The sequence below is a fragment of the Vigna radiata genome, chromosome 7 (genome assembly GCF_000741045.1).
Source record: "Vigna radiata var. radiata cultivar VC1973A chromosome 7, Vradiata_ver6, whole genome shotgun sequence".
NCBI classification, from domain to species: domain Eukaryota; kingdom Viridiplantae; phylum Streptophyta; class Magnoliopsida; order Fabales; family Fabaceae; genus Vigna; species Vigna radiata.
Genome location: NC_028357.1, coordinates 32,888,658 through 32,905,083, shown reverse-complemented (window position 1 = coordinate 32,905,083; position 16,426 = coordinate 32,888,658). Strand labels below are relative to the sequence as shown.

The 16,426-nt window shown below is 37.3% G+C and overlaps 2 protein-coding genes and 1 pseudogene across 2 annotated transcripts; all 3 read left to right on the top strand.

Annotated features, from left to right (window-relative positions):
• The window catches only part of LOC106766327, an 18,659-nt pseudogene extending 6,143 nt beyond the window's left edge, over positions 1–12,516 (top strand).
• On the top strand, positions 8,038–9,862 carry LOC106769541. Its single transcript, XM_014655202.2, has one exon. It carries the CDS (start codon positions 8,213–8,215, stop codon positions 9,701–9,703), a length of 1,491 nt encoding a protein of 496 aa, XP_014510688.1. The 5' UTR covers positions 8,038–8,212; the 3' UTR covers positions 9,704–9,862.
• A 1,604-nt stretch (positions 12,517–14,120) lies between the features above and the next one.
• LOC106766326 (putative proline-rich protein 21) lies at positions 14,121–14,928 on the top strand. The gene is made up of 2 exons (XM_014651059.1): positions 14,121–14,228; positions 14,365–14,928. The coding sequence occupies exons 1-2, from the start codon at positions 14,121–14,123 to the stop codon at positions 14,926–14,928; spliced, it is 672 nt and encodes a 223-aa protein (XP_014506545.1).
• Positions 14,929–16,426: the final 1,498 nt, after the last annotated feature.

Here is a 16,426-nt window from a genome sequence, read left to right as displayed (position 1 = left end):
TTTTGTATAAAATGAACAATTATTAATATCATATCCACTCCAACATATGACATCAAAGTTTGGCTCACATGCTAACCATTTCAATGTATCACAACTTTTATTATCAATTTAAACTTTTTCTTTGAACCACTTTAAGAAAGTCTTGTTATGCTCATTAATCAACCACTTCTCTGGCATCCGTGGATTATCTCTCTTTACAATGTCTTTGTGAGCACTTAGGTAAGGTTGGACAATGTTAGTGTTATTCAAGATATAAAAATGTGCTTGGATAACTTCATGTCTTGCCAATGTAACCACTTTTGCATTTCGAGTACCTTTACCAGCAATTCTTCCATGGTGGCGAGTTTTAGGTACCCCTATAGCTTCAAATTCTGATGTGTATTCTGTACAAAACTCAATAGCTTCCTCTGCAATATATCTTTCAACAATTGATGCTTCAGGACGATATTGGTTCTTGACGTACCCTTTAAATATCTTCATGTATCGCTCAATTGGGTACATCTATCGCAAGAACACAGGTCCACAAAGTCTAATTTCCCTTACTAAATGTACAATCAAGTGAACCATGATATCAAAAAATGATGGAGGGAAATACATCTCCAACTCACACAATATAACTTTAGCCTCATTCTCCAAATGATCCAACCATGCAAGCTCAAAAACTTTACTACAAATGGCATTAAAGAAAAAGCATAATCTAGTTAATGCATATCTAATATTCTTAGGCAATATTCCCCGAATCGCCACTGGTAGGAGTTGTTGCATTAAAACATGACAATTATGAGATTTTAACCCAAGTAATTTCAAATCTTTCATAGATACAAGTCGTTTCACATTGGAAGAGTAACCGTGCAGAACTTTCACACCACGTAAAAACTCACAGAAACTTCTCTTTTCTTGTTTAGATAATGTGTGACATGCTGGAGGCAAGTATGTTCGTTTGCCATGAGATTGTGGAGCTAATTGTTCTCTGATTCCCATTTCAACCAAGTCCAAGCGACTCTTCATACCATCTTTTGTCTTGCCTTGAATATTAAGGAGTGTTCCAATAATACTGTCACACACATTTTTCTCTACATGCATGACATCTATACAATGTCTCACATCAAGCATCCTCCAATATGTGAGATCAAAGAAGATTGATCTTTTTTTCCATATGTTTGTTGTTGTGGCTTGCTTTTTTGTCTTGCCAAGCACAACATTGATGTCCTTAACACGTTCATATACTTCTAATCCACTTAAAGGTTTTGGAGCTATTTCATTTTCTTGACATCCGTTAAATGCTTTTTTTAATTTGCGAAAAGGATGGTTTACACTAAGAATCTTCAATGTCCAATGTAAACCGTTTTCTTTCCATGCTTAAGTTGATGGTGACATGTGCCTTCTTCACATATAAGGCATGCTTTGTGACCCTTTGTGCTATACCCACTCAAATTACCATATGCTGGAAAGTCATTGATTGTACAAAATAACATGGCATGCAACTTAAAAGTGGAGCCTGTGTACCCATCAAACACATCAACGCCTTCCTCCCACAACATTTTCAAATCTTCAACTAGCGGGCTTAAATAAACATCAATGTTGTTTCCTGGTTGTCGTGGACCAGAAACCATTAAAGATAACATGACATATTTACGTTTCATGCATAACCAAGGAGATAAGTTGTAGATCACTAACATGACAGGCCATGAGCTATGTTTACTACTCAAGTTACCGTATGGGTTCATTCCATCTGTAGCAAGTCCAAGTCTAAGGTTTCTTGGATCATTTCCAAAATATGGAAACATTGAATCTATTGTCTGCCATTGACTACAATCAGCTGGATGCCTTATCTGACCATCTCTTTTACGTTCATCTGCATGCCATCTAATGAGTTTTGCATCTTTGACATTAGCAAATAATCTTTTAAACCTTGGAATTATAGGAAGATACCACAACACCTTTGCTGGAACACCCTTCCTCACATCATCTTCGAAGTCACCATCTTTTTGCTTGTATCTTGATAACCCACAATGTGGACATTGATGTAACTTTTCATATTCCTTCCTATACAACACACAATCGTTCGGACAAGCATGAATCTTTTTATACTCCATACCCATTGGACATAATATCTTCTTCGCATCATAATTAGATGTTGGCATCGTGTTACCTTCAGGAAGAATGTCACTCACTAACTCAAGCAATTCGGTGAAACTCTTATCACTCCACCCATTTCTTGCCTTCACATTAAACAGTTTTAATATTGCCGACAATCGAGTGTACTTAATGCACCCCGAATACAAAGACATTTGTGCATCACTACACAAAGTTTCATACATATGTGGTTGTGCAAAGACATCATCTCCAACATCACGAATCATTTGCTCAAAACCATCTTCCATAACGAAATCCACTTCTTCTGCTTCAGTTTGAGACACATACTAATTGACCATGCCATGTCCACTTGGTGTAGCTCCTTAGGAACCCATCACACAAAACATGCTCTCGTATTAGTGCAACGGGTAGTCTCCGCTCGTTCAAGCAATTCACACATGGACANTAAAATCTTCCATTATTATCTGCTACATTCCTCGTAGCAAATTCAATAAATTGTTCCACTCCTCTCTCATATTCTTCGGTTGTTCGTTTAGAATTTATCCAACTTCGGTCCATAATAACAATCTGTGCCAATGAACTGAAACCAAGAAAGTGGTGATACTTTAACGTTTATTTAACAACGTTAGGCTTTATTCTAAAAACAAGATTCCAGAAATCTTGTTCAAGAAATCTTGAAAATAGAGGGGTGGTCAAAAGAATTATAAGGGTGAAGGAAGTAAAAGACTAAAACTAAATACACGGGAAACCCATCGTCATATGTATTTTTATCAACACCATCATACCATACATTTTAATAAAAGATTATTCACTATATTTAGAGTACCAATCTATCAAAAGAGTCAAAGTAAATTCATGAACTAAAGTAAGTAAACATAATTAGTAGGAAGAATAGTTTTATAACACTTAGCTTTAAAACAACTCGAAAATAACATCATACCTTCATCTAACAGTACANATCAAACTTCATTCTCAAACCACCACCAAATATCTCCCAACTTCTATATACATTAACTCTTATAAAGTACAATTCATGAACTGTAAAATTAAAAATTAGAATGGAAGTTTAATTGTACCTCTTGGCACAATGACACTAATCTCTGGCTTATAAATATTGGTTATAGTTGCTCCTGGATGAAGAGAGTTTGTTGTAATATCTACCCTACCCTATTTTCCTGACAAATATGCCATGAGTAATATTAGATATAGCATAGACAATAATGAGGAAAAATAAAAAGTCTTTGCTTACAAACAGAAAAACTATGAGAGATTTTGCTATAAGAGATTTTGCTTGAAGAGAAATAGAAAATCTTTTTAAAAGGTTTGCATGAAGATTCCCCGTTTGATTAAATTAGTCCTTCTGAAAATTAAAGAGCTTAAGCTTTTAAAGGGAATTACTCCTTGACATTTTATTGGTAAGTTTGTTCACCTCTGCATGCACATTTATTTTGATACATTATGTATAATATGTTATAGTTTCTAGCAAGTTGAACATGTTTGCTACATTTGGTTGTAGGAATGAGAATATATATAAAGCTTAGATAATGTGACTGGGTGGTATTGTGGTTAAAATTGGTACATTAATTAAGTTAAAATTGTGACAATTAACAGAGGGTAAAAAGGAAATTGGGAGTTAAGGTTTTTTAGGAGATAAATGGCTTCTTCCCAAAAAATGCTCTTCTTATTCTAATAAATGAGGCAAAAGTTCTTCACAACATTAGAACCTGATATGCAGATAATCAAGGCCAAATGGGAGAAGAACTTACAAAGTATCAAAAGGCAAACCAACGAGAACACTAAGAGAACCAGTCAACTGGTTTTTCTGCAAAAAACTACAAAAGAATTTCATAAGCCTTAACTTAACATTTACTGCAAATCACTATCAGTTCATCAATTAAAATATCAACCAACATACAAAGAAAAAGAAGAAAGATGTCCATCAATTAAAATATCAACCAACATACAGAGAAGAAAGATTGGGCAGTGAACCAAATGAAGGAGGAAGATCCCCCGAGAAGTTATTGAATGATATATCCCTGCAACATTGAAAAGGAATGCAAACAATCATCAGATAGAATCTATTATTCCATCATAAAACTATTATTAGTAAGTCCATAATATCCAATCAACCAATTGACAATATAAGGTTTCTGTATGAAACTGTTCCTCTTATGTATAATAAACTTTGATCTTTCTTGTTGCATGTGTAATAATAATACCTCTGTTAATTAACTACTGGTGCTGTCAGTAAATATTGAAACTCCATGAGTAAGTGCATACTAGATTGTGTAAACTTTACACTTTTTTTAAGACCACAGATATATTATCATTCTATATGAGATATGTAACTGTTTCCAGTTCCTCAAACTTTGGTTTTGATTGAGGAACATTTACGTAATCCATTACACTATTCAAAGTATATCCTGTGTAATCGGGGTATAATCAGTTTATATAAGTAGAACACATTCAATAGAACTTCATCTAAAATTGGTACCTGGTCCCATGCAGCCGAATAGTCTGGCTAGGAGACTTGAACTACAGGATTTATATGCCAAGCTCTACAACACAATCACTGATCAAGAAAAGAGACTGGGAAACCTTGTTGAAATATGATCAGGTAATGCTCATCTCACTACTTGTATGACAATATTTTGGGTAAACTAATACTAAAGTTTCATATCAATTAGAGATGTAACCAATTTAATCCTTACTTAAGAGGTTAGTTTTGTGAAATTAATCCCAAGTTACCATTGTTTCTGAGTTCAAATTCAAAACCGTTTAAGGTAATGGTTTTTATTAATTAGTCACTGTACTGTTTTGAGTTCAAGCTTTTAAACTGAACGCAAATTATGTATAGCTCAAGCTGGAGCTCATGGAGGGCAATGTGTTCCAAGGTTGGCATGAAGGAGCTATAGATTTTCCACCTACATACAAATACCGGCCAAATTCTAAAGATTATTTAGGTTGTGATGAGTAGCATACAAGCAAAAGAGGGCGTTCTCCAGCATGGTAAGCATACTTAAATAATTTGGTTGATTCTCAGGTCCCTTAAAAACATGATGGTGCACTAGAAATAAAAGACAAACTTCCTTTATTGGGCCATGTTAATACTTTTACATGACATGGCATTGACATGTTCTTTAGGACAAGGCGATGACTCAAAGCCAGCCACATTTCAAATGCNTTTATATGATCTATTAGCAAGCATGGGATACTCTAACAACAAGATGGTATTGCAGGTGTGACAGAATAATATGGTTTGGGAAGGGAATGAGGCAAATCCAATACAACAAGAGTGAGTCAAGACTCTCTGATCATAGACCTGTACGAGCAATGTTCACAGCAGACATCAAGGTGGCAGTGAATTGAACATGATTCAAAATGTTATAACAAAAGCATTTCGTCCAATAGATTTCAGTTCTCATTATGTCATTTCTCAAATGAGGTTTATCCTTTAGGATCTCAAGACTTGCGTATGGTAGGTGAATTGTGAGACTTGATAAATTTTGGTTTATTTTTGGCCTACTTTTTGTGTTAGAGAATACATAAGAGACCTGTGAAAGAGTTGCTCTCAATATGTTTTTTGGAGGGAGAAAAGGGGGACCAGCTGATGCAAAGCATAGTAATTTGCCATGTTTGTAATTTTAACTCGTACACCAAACTGCTATTAAGATTTTAAATTCAATATTCCGATGTTATATATTTAAAATTCACCCAACCCCAAAACCCCATCAGTTAATTATTTCCGAATACATCAAGATTAAGCCATTTGATGAAACTGCATAAATTATTGAATGACAAAAATTTACAACATAAAAGGAAAATTAGGCGTCATTTGTCTTGCCTCCCTCACTGTCTAACAATATTTGAGCATTCAAATTCATGTAAAATATGAAACTAAAGCAGTAATTGTTAACCATTAACAATAAAATGCAAAAAATGGTAGAAGAGTCACTAACAATTGCATCACTAGACCTAGCTTAAGACAGAAACCTTGAGACTGAAATTGGGAGTTTGAGGGATGTTACTCCCACCCAAGCATGGGAAAAAATAGGAATCAAAGAGATAGTAACTTTAAGAACTATATATTATAACAATAATCGTAATTGGTATGAGAAAGAGAAAAACTTGTATCAAACCCCAGTGTATAGAGCCAGACTCTACTAACAGGCTGGCCTCACGATTTTGAATATACACGGTTATGTTCAAACAAATTCCTTTATTGTTCGAGAAGTAGATGATAAACAAGGTTTGAGTATTTTTCAAATTACCAAAAGTAGGCTAGGTTTGCTTCAATGCAATTCCTAATTCAATGCAAGAGACGAGGGCAAAGGGCGAAATCCATCAGCAAATGGTGGAGAAGAGCGGAGGCGAATCCAAGCAGGGCAAGTGCCCTGCAGTTCGAACTCTAAGCGTTGAGCAACAAGGAAGTGCTTGTGGTGGCTACTTCAGACGCCGTTGATGGTTAGGCATTGACGGAATGTCGCCGGAACTGTATGCTATGTGTGCGTGATGATGGGAAGAAGCGACGAAGAGCTAACGGAGCAAAGCTTGTGAGTGAAGAAAGACGCAAGAGTTTAGAGATGAAGAAGAGAGGGAACGTGAAATGAAATTAGAGAAAGGGAAATGTGAAGTTTCTCAAATTCCGTTATAATACATAAAGAAATTTTTCTACTTATTTATAAGTTTGGCACCGCGTTTCATATTATAACTGATTTACAAAACTACGTTATAATATGTCTTATTATTATTACGATTTTGCCACCGGTCAACCTATTATAACGTTATACGTTATAATTGGTCTGTTATAAAAGGGTCTTTTTCACTAGTGACAGCTCAGGATAAATAATGCAAAAAAAAAACTACCACACGGTAAAACATCCATGTCATTTACATTAGCACTTACAAACAAGTAGAAATAAATTACACTGCAAAAAGATAAATGAAAACTTCATCAGAAAGATAAATTACACAACCCATAAATATCTTATAAAACTTACTTAAGAATCAAGTGCAAGAAATCAGAAACTCAGAGAAGTAGAATGCCTCACAACCTACCAATATGTGGAAAACGCGAAATGAAAAAAGCCAAATGAAATTTTTAGAAGACTCGAATATTATCTTTTGTTGTACTATCTGAACTTAAATATTATTGTCTTTTTAATATAAATTTTTATATTCATTTCATACTATCTTTTATTTTTTCATTCTAAAAGATACAAAAATGTACATTTTTTATAACTATTATATCATTCACATGTTAAATGTTTTGAAAGTAAAAGTGTATCGTAATAATATTGCACTAAACTTCCATATATCAATCAATGACCAACAGTGTTCGAGCTAAACAAGAAAAAGCGAGAATTGTAAAAAGACAGAAACCAAAAAATTGTTTTGCAACTTCATTGTTCCATAAACTGACTAAACCAATGGGAGAAAGGACTTAAAAACCTAAAAAATAGACATGTGTTAAAGTAGTACGAGGGGGTAGATAGGTCAATTTGATGGACATTTGTTTGTCTATATTATTATAGGTAAAATATAATAAAATTAAAAAAAAATATATTCGTATTTAAAAAAATTAAAGAAACCATGATTTTTGAATGAAATTTAAACAATTCAGAAGGAGTATAAGGTAAAAATGGCACAATCTTATTTTTATCCACACTAAGATACTGGTAAACATAATTTCCTGCAGGAGCAATCATATGCTCTGTGTTTTATAGTTACAAGTATTACATCAACCAATCAATTGATTCTGTTTCTTCAGCAATCTACCAGGAATTCAACACCTCACCAACACACAGTCTCTTGATGTGTGTGCCATTGGCCATTGCCAAATCAAAGTGAGAGAGCATCCTAACTATGATGGAATCAAGCGCACAATAAAACTCAACAAAACTAAATATAAAAAGTAAATAAATAAAAAGGGATTAAAATAAAAACATTGATTGGCTCGGCCGCAGCTCGGCACTAACAAAGAGCATTCATGTGGATGTGATATCATTTGATTTCAGTTATTACCGTATGATATGACGAAACTGCCCTCGCCCACCACGCCCTGAATCTCTAACTCCGTGTCCTTTCTTGTCCGTTTCCAAGAGTGAGAGCCACCATGAACGGCAGCGGTGGAGGAAACCGAGCGGAGGCGGAGCGGTGGCTGTACACTGCGAACAAGCTGCTAAGCGCGCGGGATCTGCACGGGGCGCGCTCCTTCGCGATCCGCGCGCGCGAGTCCGACCCGACTTATGAGGCCTCCGAGCACCTCCTGACGGTGATCGACACGCTCCTGGCGGGAGAGTCGCGAATCAGCGACCACCTCTGCGACTGGTACGGGATCCTCCAAATCCTCCGCTACACCACCAACATGGACCACATCTCCTCCCAGTATCGCCGCCTCGCCCATCTTCTCGATCCCAGCCGCAACCTCTTTGCCTTCGCCAGCCACGCCTTGTCCCTGGTCAACGACGCCTGGTCCGTACTCTCTAATCCTTCCAAGAAAGCCATGTACGACAGCGATCTCCGGCTGCTCACCACTCCGCCGCCGCATGCCCCGTCGCGTCCTCTTCCTCCTGCACAGCCCCAACCCACGCCCAGGCGAAACCCTAGATCGAGGGATGATTCGGCTGAGACGACTCGGCCGAACTCCAATCGTACCGAGTACGCTGAGTCGACTCGGCAGACAGGAACCGTCGAAACAGACGGTGGAACGAGTTTCTGGACCTCGTGCCCTTACTGTTACGTTTTGTATGAATACCCGAAGGGGTACGAGGAGTGTACCTTGAGGTGTCAGAGTTGCAGGAGAGGGTTTCATGCGGTGGTGATACGGACGCCACCGTCGTTGAATGGGAAAGACGGTTCCTATTGCAGTTGGGGTTTTTTCCCGTTGGGGTTTTCTGGGGATTCGAAGGACGTGAACGGGTTATCCTCCAATTGGAACCCGTTTTCCCCTTTGTTTCCCTGCCCTTTGAAGGGGTCTTCCTATAGTAAGCCTAAGAGGAACTGGGATTACTATGATGAAGAGGCTGCCGCCGCGTTTATCGAGTTATCCGATCCCAGTGACGACGATTCCGGTGATGGAGACTGGAGGGTTGTGAAGAGGAGTGGGAGGAAGAAGACTAGAGTTAATAAAAATTCTGGTGATGGAAGGAGGGAAACTGTGGGGAGACCTAGGACGGGTGTCCATACAGGGCATGAGAATGTGGGTTCCAGTGATCCTGCTACAGCTGCTGGTGCTCCTGCTAATGCTAGTGCCAAAGCTAATTCTAGTGCCAAATCTAATGCTAATGCCAAAACCAATGCTAATGTCAAAGCTAATGCTGCCTCTGTTATGCCTTCTGGTGCAAGGGCGGAGTCTAGTAAGAAGGCTGCGTTGGGTGGTTCGAGGAGGAGGGGTGCTGGAAACTTGGGAAAGTTGGATTTGAATGTGGAGTTCAGCAATGAGGTGGAGGAGCCTTCCCGTGGAGTGCGCGATCGTGAAGGGAATGCTGCTGGACATGCTGAGGATAATATTGAAGGTATTGGGTTTTTTGAAGGCCTTGATGAATTCCTCAGTAGCTTGCCCATTCTCAATGTTGTGGCAGATGATAAGGTTAAGGGTCATTAGTCTTGTAGATGCATCTTTTTACCTGGGTGTTGTAGAATTTAGATGTTGTTACTTTTATGTTTGTACCAGATGCATAACATGATGCTGAGCTATTGTGAATTCTTGTCATTGTTAAATTATATAATAATTTGCGGCAATGTCTCTACTTTATTTGAACTATTTGAGGAGGATTACTTTGTTTTCGGTAGATTATGGCTTTATGATTGAGGAATATATATATATATATATATATATAATAATAATAATAATAATAATAATAATAATAATAATAATTATTATTATTATTGTTGATTAATATTTTGATCATGTACATACTCATTAATAATGCTTGTGAGAGTTTGCTTTGGACTTTCCCTTAGTTCTTTAGTGCAGACTGTGTTTGACAACCCTAATGCATAATGTAAGTATTACCTATTGGTGCCAAACTTCTAATTTTTTGCAATTAACTTGCATATAAAACAATTTTTAGTCCATTTTAAATGTTTCTGTTAAAATTTTGTTTGATTTGTTTTTTGCTGTTGTTTTCTTCTGCCCTGTTTGTGGCTTAGCTCTCTAGTTTTGCAAGGAAAAACATTTTTGGGTTAAAAGCTCACTTGTTAGTTCTTGTTTCTTTTAGTTTAATGTGTTCGATTAACAATGAAATGCGTTGACAGGGTCTGTAATTCTCAAAATACATTTATCCTGAAGTTTAAAAGTTAAGGCCACCCTGTTATATATTCCATTGCATAATTTTTTTTTTTTTTTCTTTCATCATATTCCAATCATACTCTGTTTTATACAGACTTTAAAACATCTTGTTTTAAAAAGAAATTTTATATGGTTTGTTTACCTGATTCAGCATTTTCAATGCTCTAACTTTCTGTAGTTTGGTCGAGACCTATAGTTGTGCATCTAAACAAAGTTATACTTTCTTGTACCATTCCACACATCAGAAGTTGTCTATAAATTACAGTGATGAAGAAGGCTAAGAGGTGATAAACGAATTTGGAAGAATGGTCTTGCTTTATTAGCTTTTTTTGATGATGTCTTCATTCTCCCAGTAGTTTATATTTGCTCTGAAAGCTTGACTTCAAATGTAATCCTCCATAGTAAATGTGTCCTCAATATAAACTGCCATTGATCTCACGGCAGTAGCAAAGTCATATAAAAGAATCACAACTGCCGCAAAAGACCGCCAATACACTACTCTTTCAATTTAGACCTAATTATCGATAAGAGGAAAACCTAATTTGGTATTGTCCTTTTAGACCTTCAAAATATATTAAAAAGATTAATATAATTTAAAATATTGAAATCCATACATATAAATATATTTTGAAAACATATAAGAGAGAAAATATAAATTGAAAGCAGCAAACCGTATCTGATTTTAAAGTATATGGTGATTTTTACTATTTTCACCTACATTAGAAAAACTAAAATATAATTTAAAATAAAGAATGGACTTTTAAAATTTAAATTATTTTAATTTTAAATATAATAATGTGAAATATAAATTATAATATATGTAAATATTTTAATAGAATAAATTACTTTTTAATTTTTAAAATATAATTATTATTTAATTATTTGATTTGGTTCATAAATTTAAGGATTTTAAGGACTAGCTTTTATGAGCAAATACAAGTGTGTGAAATAATTTGAGAGGTGATAATTCAATTTATATTATGGGTTAAAACCATTCAAAAGTCTTTTGTGTTTTTGTCCCACTTATATTCTCGTCTTTAAGTTTTAACAATTAGGTTCTTAAGATTGAAAAATTGAATGAATTTGACTCCTGCCGTTAAATCAAGTTAACGAGATTAACTTTTTGCTTACTTGTGAAGGTGAGGTGGACAAATATCGTGACGTGGCGAGCACAAAACCTTATTAGTGGGTTTTATTATCTATTTTATTAAAGAAATTTTAAAATAAACATTTTAAACCCTTCTCCACCTGCATCGGACCCACCACGACCTCATCCACAAATCCCATCTCTCCCACATTGTTTCCCCCATCGCCAAGATCCCTGCCTCCTGCAACGACCTCCTCTGCCTCTGCCACAACACCGCCCTATCCATCCTCAACCTGGCCACCCATCAAATTAGACAGGTTCCCATTGCAAACATTTTGGCCTTCAACTACGTTGGATTCAGGTTCAGCCCCTTCGGCGACGATTACAAGTTCGTCCGAATCTCCATGTGCATCTTCACCTTGAACGACCAAGTGGTTGTTCTCGACAACGTTAGGGTTGATCGGGTCAAGGTCTAACACCAATTCTGAATTTGTGGTTTCATTTGACATATAAAGGGATTTCGACATTTCCCTTCTTCATATCTCAGACTGGCTGCACATCGTGTTGCTCAACACTATGGCATGTAAACAATAGTCCAAGATAATGGCTTAGATGGTCAGGGAACGAGGATTATGGTTAGAAAATGATAAACCAGAGCAGATAAAAATTGTCATTAGGCCTAGGCCAAATGGAACCGGTTTAAATGAATCCAATGAAGTTGGAAAGAAAAACAATCTTCTTAGAAGTGTGGAAGAGAGGAAGGAGGAATACGATTGGGCACGAGCACGCATTTTTAATAGCTTCAGAGGTTGTGATTCAGATGATACTCAGTCCCAAGCTTCAACATAAGAGAAAAATTTTCTTATAGGCAAAGAAGAGAGTGAAACTAGCAAGTCCCCTGTGGTTGATTATGAAAAGTGTGTTACCAGTAGAGATATTAATTCTACTTGAGTTGCCATATTCAAAGATAGGGAAAAGGATCGTAGTGATCTAGATTATGATTGTAATTATGGAAGGTTTGTTCTATGACTGTACTGTGTTATTTGATTTTTTGAGAGTTGTGTTAGCAATAAATGGAGAAATTGCACATATGGTTTTTCGACTTTTGCTTATATTATGTGCATACTAAAAAATATGAACCTGTATTGCATTTATGTATCAGTGTCAACAGTTAGAGCCACACCACTAAGTTTTTCAGACATTTTATTGTAAAATTTGATTGTGTGTGGTAGTTTTGCGTTGCAATTGAAGCCTTTGTGAAACCTAATATTCAGTCATGCCCTTAACCATTATGGAGGGACTCGAGGTCGGTGGAAAAATCAAAGTCGTGCTCCGACGATACAACGAGACATGGGCCATCGACGATGGTTGCGTCTTGCTTTCCCACTTCCCTCTTTCCATCCTTCAATTGCTTTTCATACTTGAATAACAACGAACCCTAAACCCTCTTCCCAATTGCTTTCCTCTGTCATGGGAGCTTTTAAAATGGTCAGAAACCCCAATTTTTAAATTCATTGTTTAAGATAATGCCACGTATAAGGGTATAGATAATAAAATCCACGTATAAGTTTCTGTGCACGCCACATCGTGAAATTTATCCACGTCACCCTCATAGGTAAGCAAAAACTTAACCCTGTTAACTTGAGTTAACGGCAGGGGCCCAATTCATTCAACTTTCCAATATTAAGGACCTAATTGGCAAAACTTAAAAGACAGGGATGTAACAGGGACAAAACCACGAAAGTAGGGACCTTCGAATGGGTTTAACCTAAATTATGTTGAAGTTATAACTTATTTAAATTTATTTAAAGTTTAAAATCCAATAAAATCTTATAAAATCATCAATGAACACACATTATAGGACAATACCTTTGAAAGACGGTATTATTTATGATCCACATAAATCATAAAGATTAATTGAAGCTTTTGTTTTTTTCCTTCCTCACTATTTTTAGAAAAGATTTTTGGTGTTACTTTCAAAACTAACGTGTTTGGCAATAAGGAAGATGCATATCTAAATTTGGTAAACTATTCACTAATTATTTTGCTTGAACTAATAACAATCATTGATGAGGATAGTAACTGTACTGTACAACTCACTACATTGGTGTGTACCGTATGGTCTATTGTGGTCCTAAGCACCACTCAGGTCATTCACCCAGATCGTCCTCCCATATTGTTTTTCCAAGTTCGTCCAACCAGGTCATTCTCCCAAGACGTTTTCCCAGGTGTTGCTCAGTGGTAATGACATATTAAGCCCCTAATGCAGATTAAGGTGTGATTGGACTGTCATTAGGCCAGCGAAAAGTAAAAGCCCATCACAGCTAATATAAATAAAGGTTTCAGGTATGACTTTAAGAGGACTATGCACAATATATGCATCACTTGTTGTGCCAACCGTTTGGTTACATTACTAACTTGAGCGTCAGAGTGCCTTTGACAAGTACCCACCCACACGGTTTGGGCTAGGAGGAGGGAGAATGCACAACATAACTTGGAGGATGGAGAACCACTAGGGAGCCCGTCCGGTCTTCAGCACAACTTGAAGTGCTTTGAGTAAGGGACTTTAACCTTATACCCGAGACATTTTGGCGCCCATCATGGGGCTGTGCATGTATCCCCCATTGTAGCCATAAGGAACCAATGAGTGGTGCTTTAAAGGACCTCAATTGTTCAATCATTCAGTCGGCCTCAGCCATCTGGCCTCAATCATCCGGCATTAGCAATTCGGCCTCAAGTGTTCGACTTCAAGTATTCGGCCTCGGCCATTCGGCCATCCGGCCTCCACTATCCGGCCTCAGCCATTTGGCCTCAAGTGTTTGACTTCAAGTATTCGGCCTCGGCCATCTGGGCTTAAGTGTCCGGCTTCGAGTATTCGTCCATCCAGCCTCAGCCATTCGACCTCAAGTATTCGGCTTCGGCCATCCAGCCTCGACCATCCGACCTCAATTATTCGACTTCGAGGATCTGGCCTCAACAATTCAACCTCAAGTATTCGACCTCGACCATCCAGCCTCAGCATTCGACCTCAAGTATTCGGCTTCGACTATCCGGTCTCGGCCATCCAGTCTTAGCCATTCGACCTCAAGTATACGAATTCGGCCTTTCGGTCTCGGCCATCCGGCCTCAGCAATCCGGCCTCAAGTATTCAGCTTTGGCCATCCAGATTAGCCTTTTATCCTCAAGTATTCGGCTTCGGGGATTCGGTCTCGACCATTCGGCCTCAGCCATTCAGCCTCATCCATTTGGCCTCCGCCATTCGACCTCGGCCATCCGGCCTCAGCTATTCAGCCTCAAGTGTTTGACTTCGACCATCTCGCCTCGACCATATGGTCTCGGCCATCCGGCCTTAGCCATTTGGCCTCAAGTATACGGCTTCGGCCGTTTGGTCTCGGCCATCGGGCCTCAGCCATTCAGCCTCAAGTATTTGGCTTCGGCCATCCGGCCTTAGCCATTTGTAATAGCCCGATTCTGGGATGACACGAGTTTAAGAAAAAAAATAAAACTTAACTATGATACCATTGCGAGATACCGTTTAAATAAAAGTTTCAATTTATCACCAGTGAATTTAGAAAACTTCAGAAATCAAATGTTACTATAAAGATTTCATAGAATTTCGTTACAAAACTATTAGCATTGAAATTAAAATCCCATAGTCCTCCCATGTATCTCGCTTCTCAACTTCATTTTAGCTACATATGTAACAACATCTACTCCTGTACAAGTACGATCATCGTAGGTGGAAACCACAACCACAACATGCAAGGGTGAGCTAACAGAAACAAGTCATATAAACATACATAAGTATTAAACATCAACTTAGAATAATATTCCCGAATAATACATATCTTCATACACCTACACACATTTTCACATGACATAACATACGTCATAAATCTTCAAATCATTAAGAACTGCAATATAGGAAATCAAAGTCACCAACATATAATCATACCATTATTTCGTTAAGGTAAACAATTTACACCCAGACTTAAAGAGCTTCACTGGACCATTATGCTTTACCACACCATTACACAACGACATTTTCCCACACTCTCTAGAAGGCTTCACCGGCAAGTACACCAGTTCCCACCACTCTCTTAGAGCTTCTCCGGGAAAGTATATGCTTTCCACCACTTACATGGGCTTCACCTGACAAGTATACACCCTCACCACTCTATTCTTAGAGAGCTTCACCAGACAAGTACCAGTACTACTTCCACTACTATTTCAGGAGCTTCACCGGGCATTACAAACATAAACCCAATCCAAAAAGAATAAACAATATTATACTCATGCAATCAAGCGACAAACCCTTATGTGATAGACATTCTTGAAGCAATAATACAACATTCATTAAAATAATAACAACTCAACCAAACCACTCAAAATCGTGAACCATTATCCTAAAATTTTCAACCATTATCCCATGTAGAATTTAACAATCAGACCTTTAATTTTAAAGAATACAAGTTACACAAAATATTATTATTTTCTTATAATGTAATATCATATCTTAAGTGCCCCCACCAATGTACCACCAAATTCTTTTCACTCCTCTTTCATGTGGACTAACCTACTCATTACCACTCCCAATTATCATAATATATAATAAAGCCAACTCTTACTTCACAAAGTATCTTACGTAAACCTCTAATGGCCCCACGCTAACTAATAAATAATTTATTCTCCTACCTATCAACCTTTACACCTTGCACGTCACTTTCTCTATGCCTACTTCCAAGGTATTCACACATCCATAATTGATTGAGAAGATTGACAAAAAAGCATAGATCGGGTCTAGTATGAGTGAGATAAAGCAACTTTCGTATTAGTCTACGATAAGAATTAGGATTGACCAAGTAATTCTCTATTTTATACAAGGAACTTGTGTTACTTAGAAAGGGAGTACTGTAGGGCTTGCATCCCAGCATTCCTATCTCTTCAAG

What these genes read in the sequence shown, in the direction of transcription:
- LOC106769541 (XM_014655202.2), top strand. Translation starts at nt 8,213, where the DNA reads ATGAACGGCAGCGGTGGAGGAAACCGAGCGGAGGCGGAGCGGTGGCTG.
- LOC106766326 (XM_014651059.1), top strand. Translation starts at nt 14,121, where the DNA reads ATGAGTGGTGCTTTAAAGGACCTCAATTGTTCAATCATTCAGTCGGCC. An exon ending in CCTCAAGTGTTCGACTTCAA is followed by an intron (nt 14,229 to 14,364) that starts GTATTCGGCCTC and finishes TCGTCCATCCAG; the next exon opens with CCTCAGCCATTCGACCTCAA.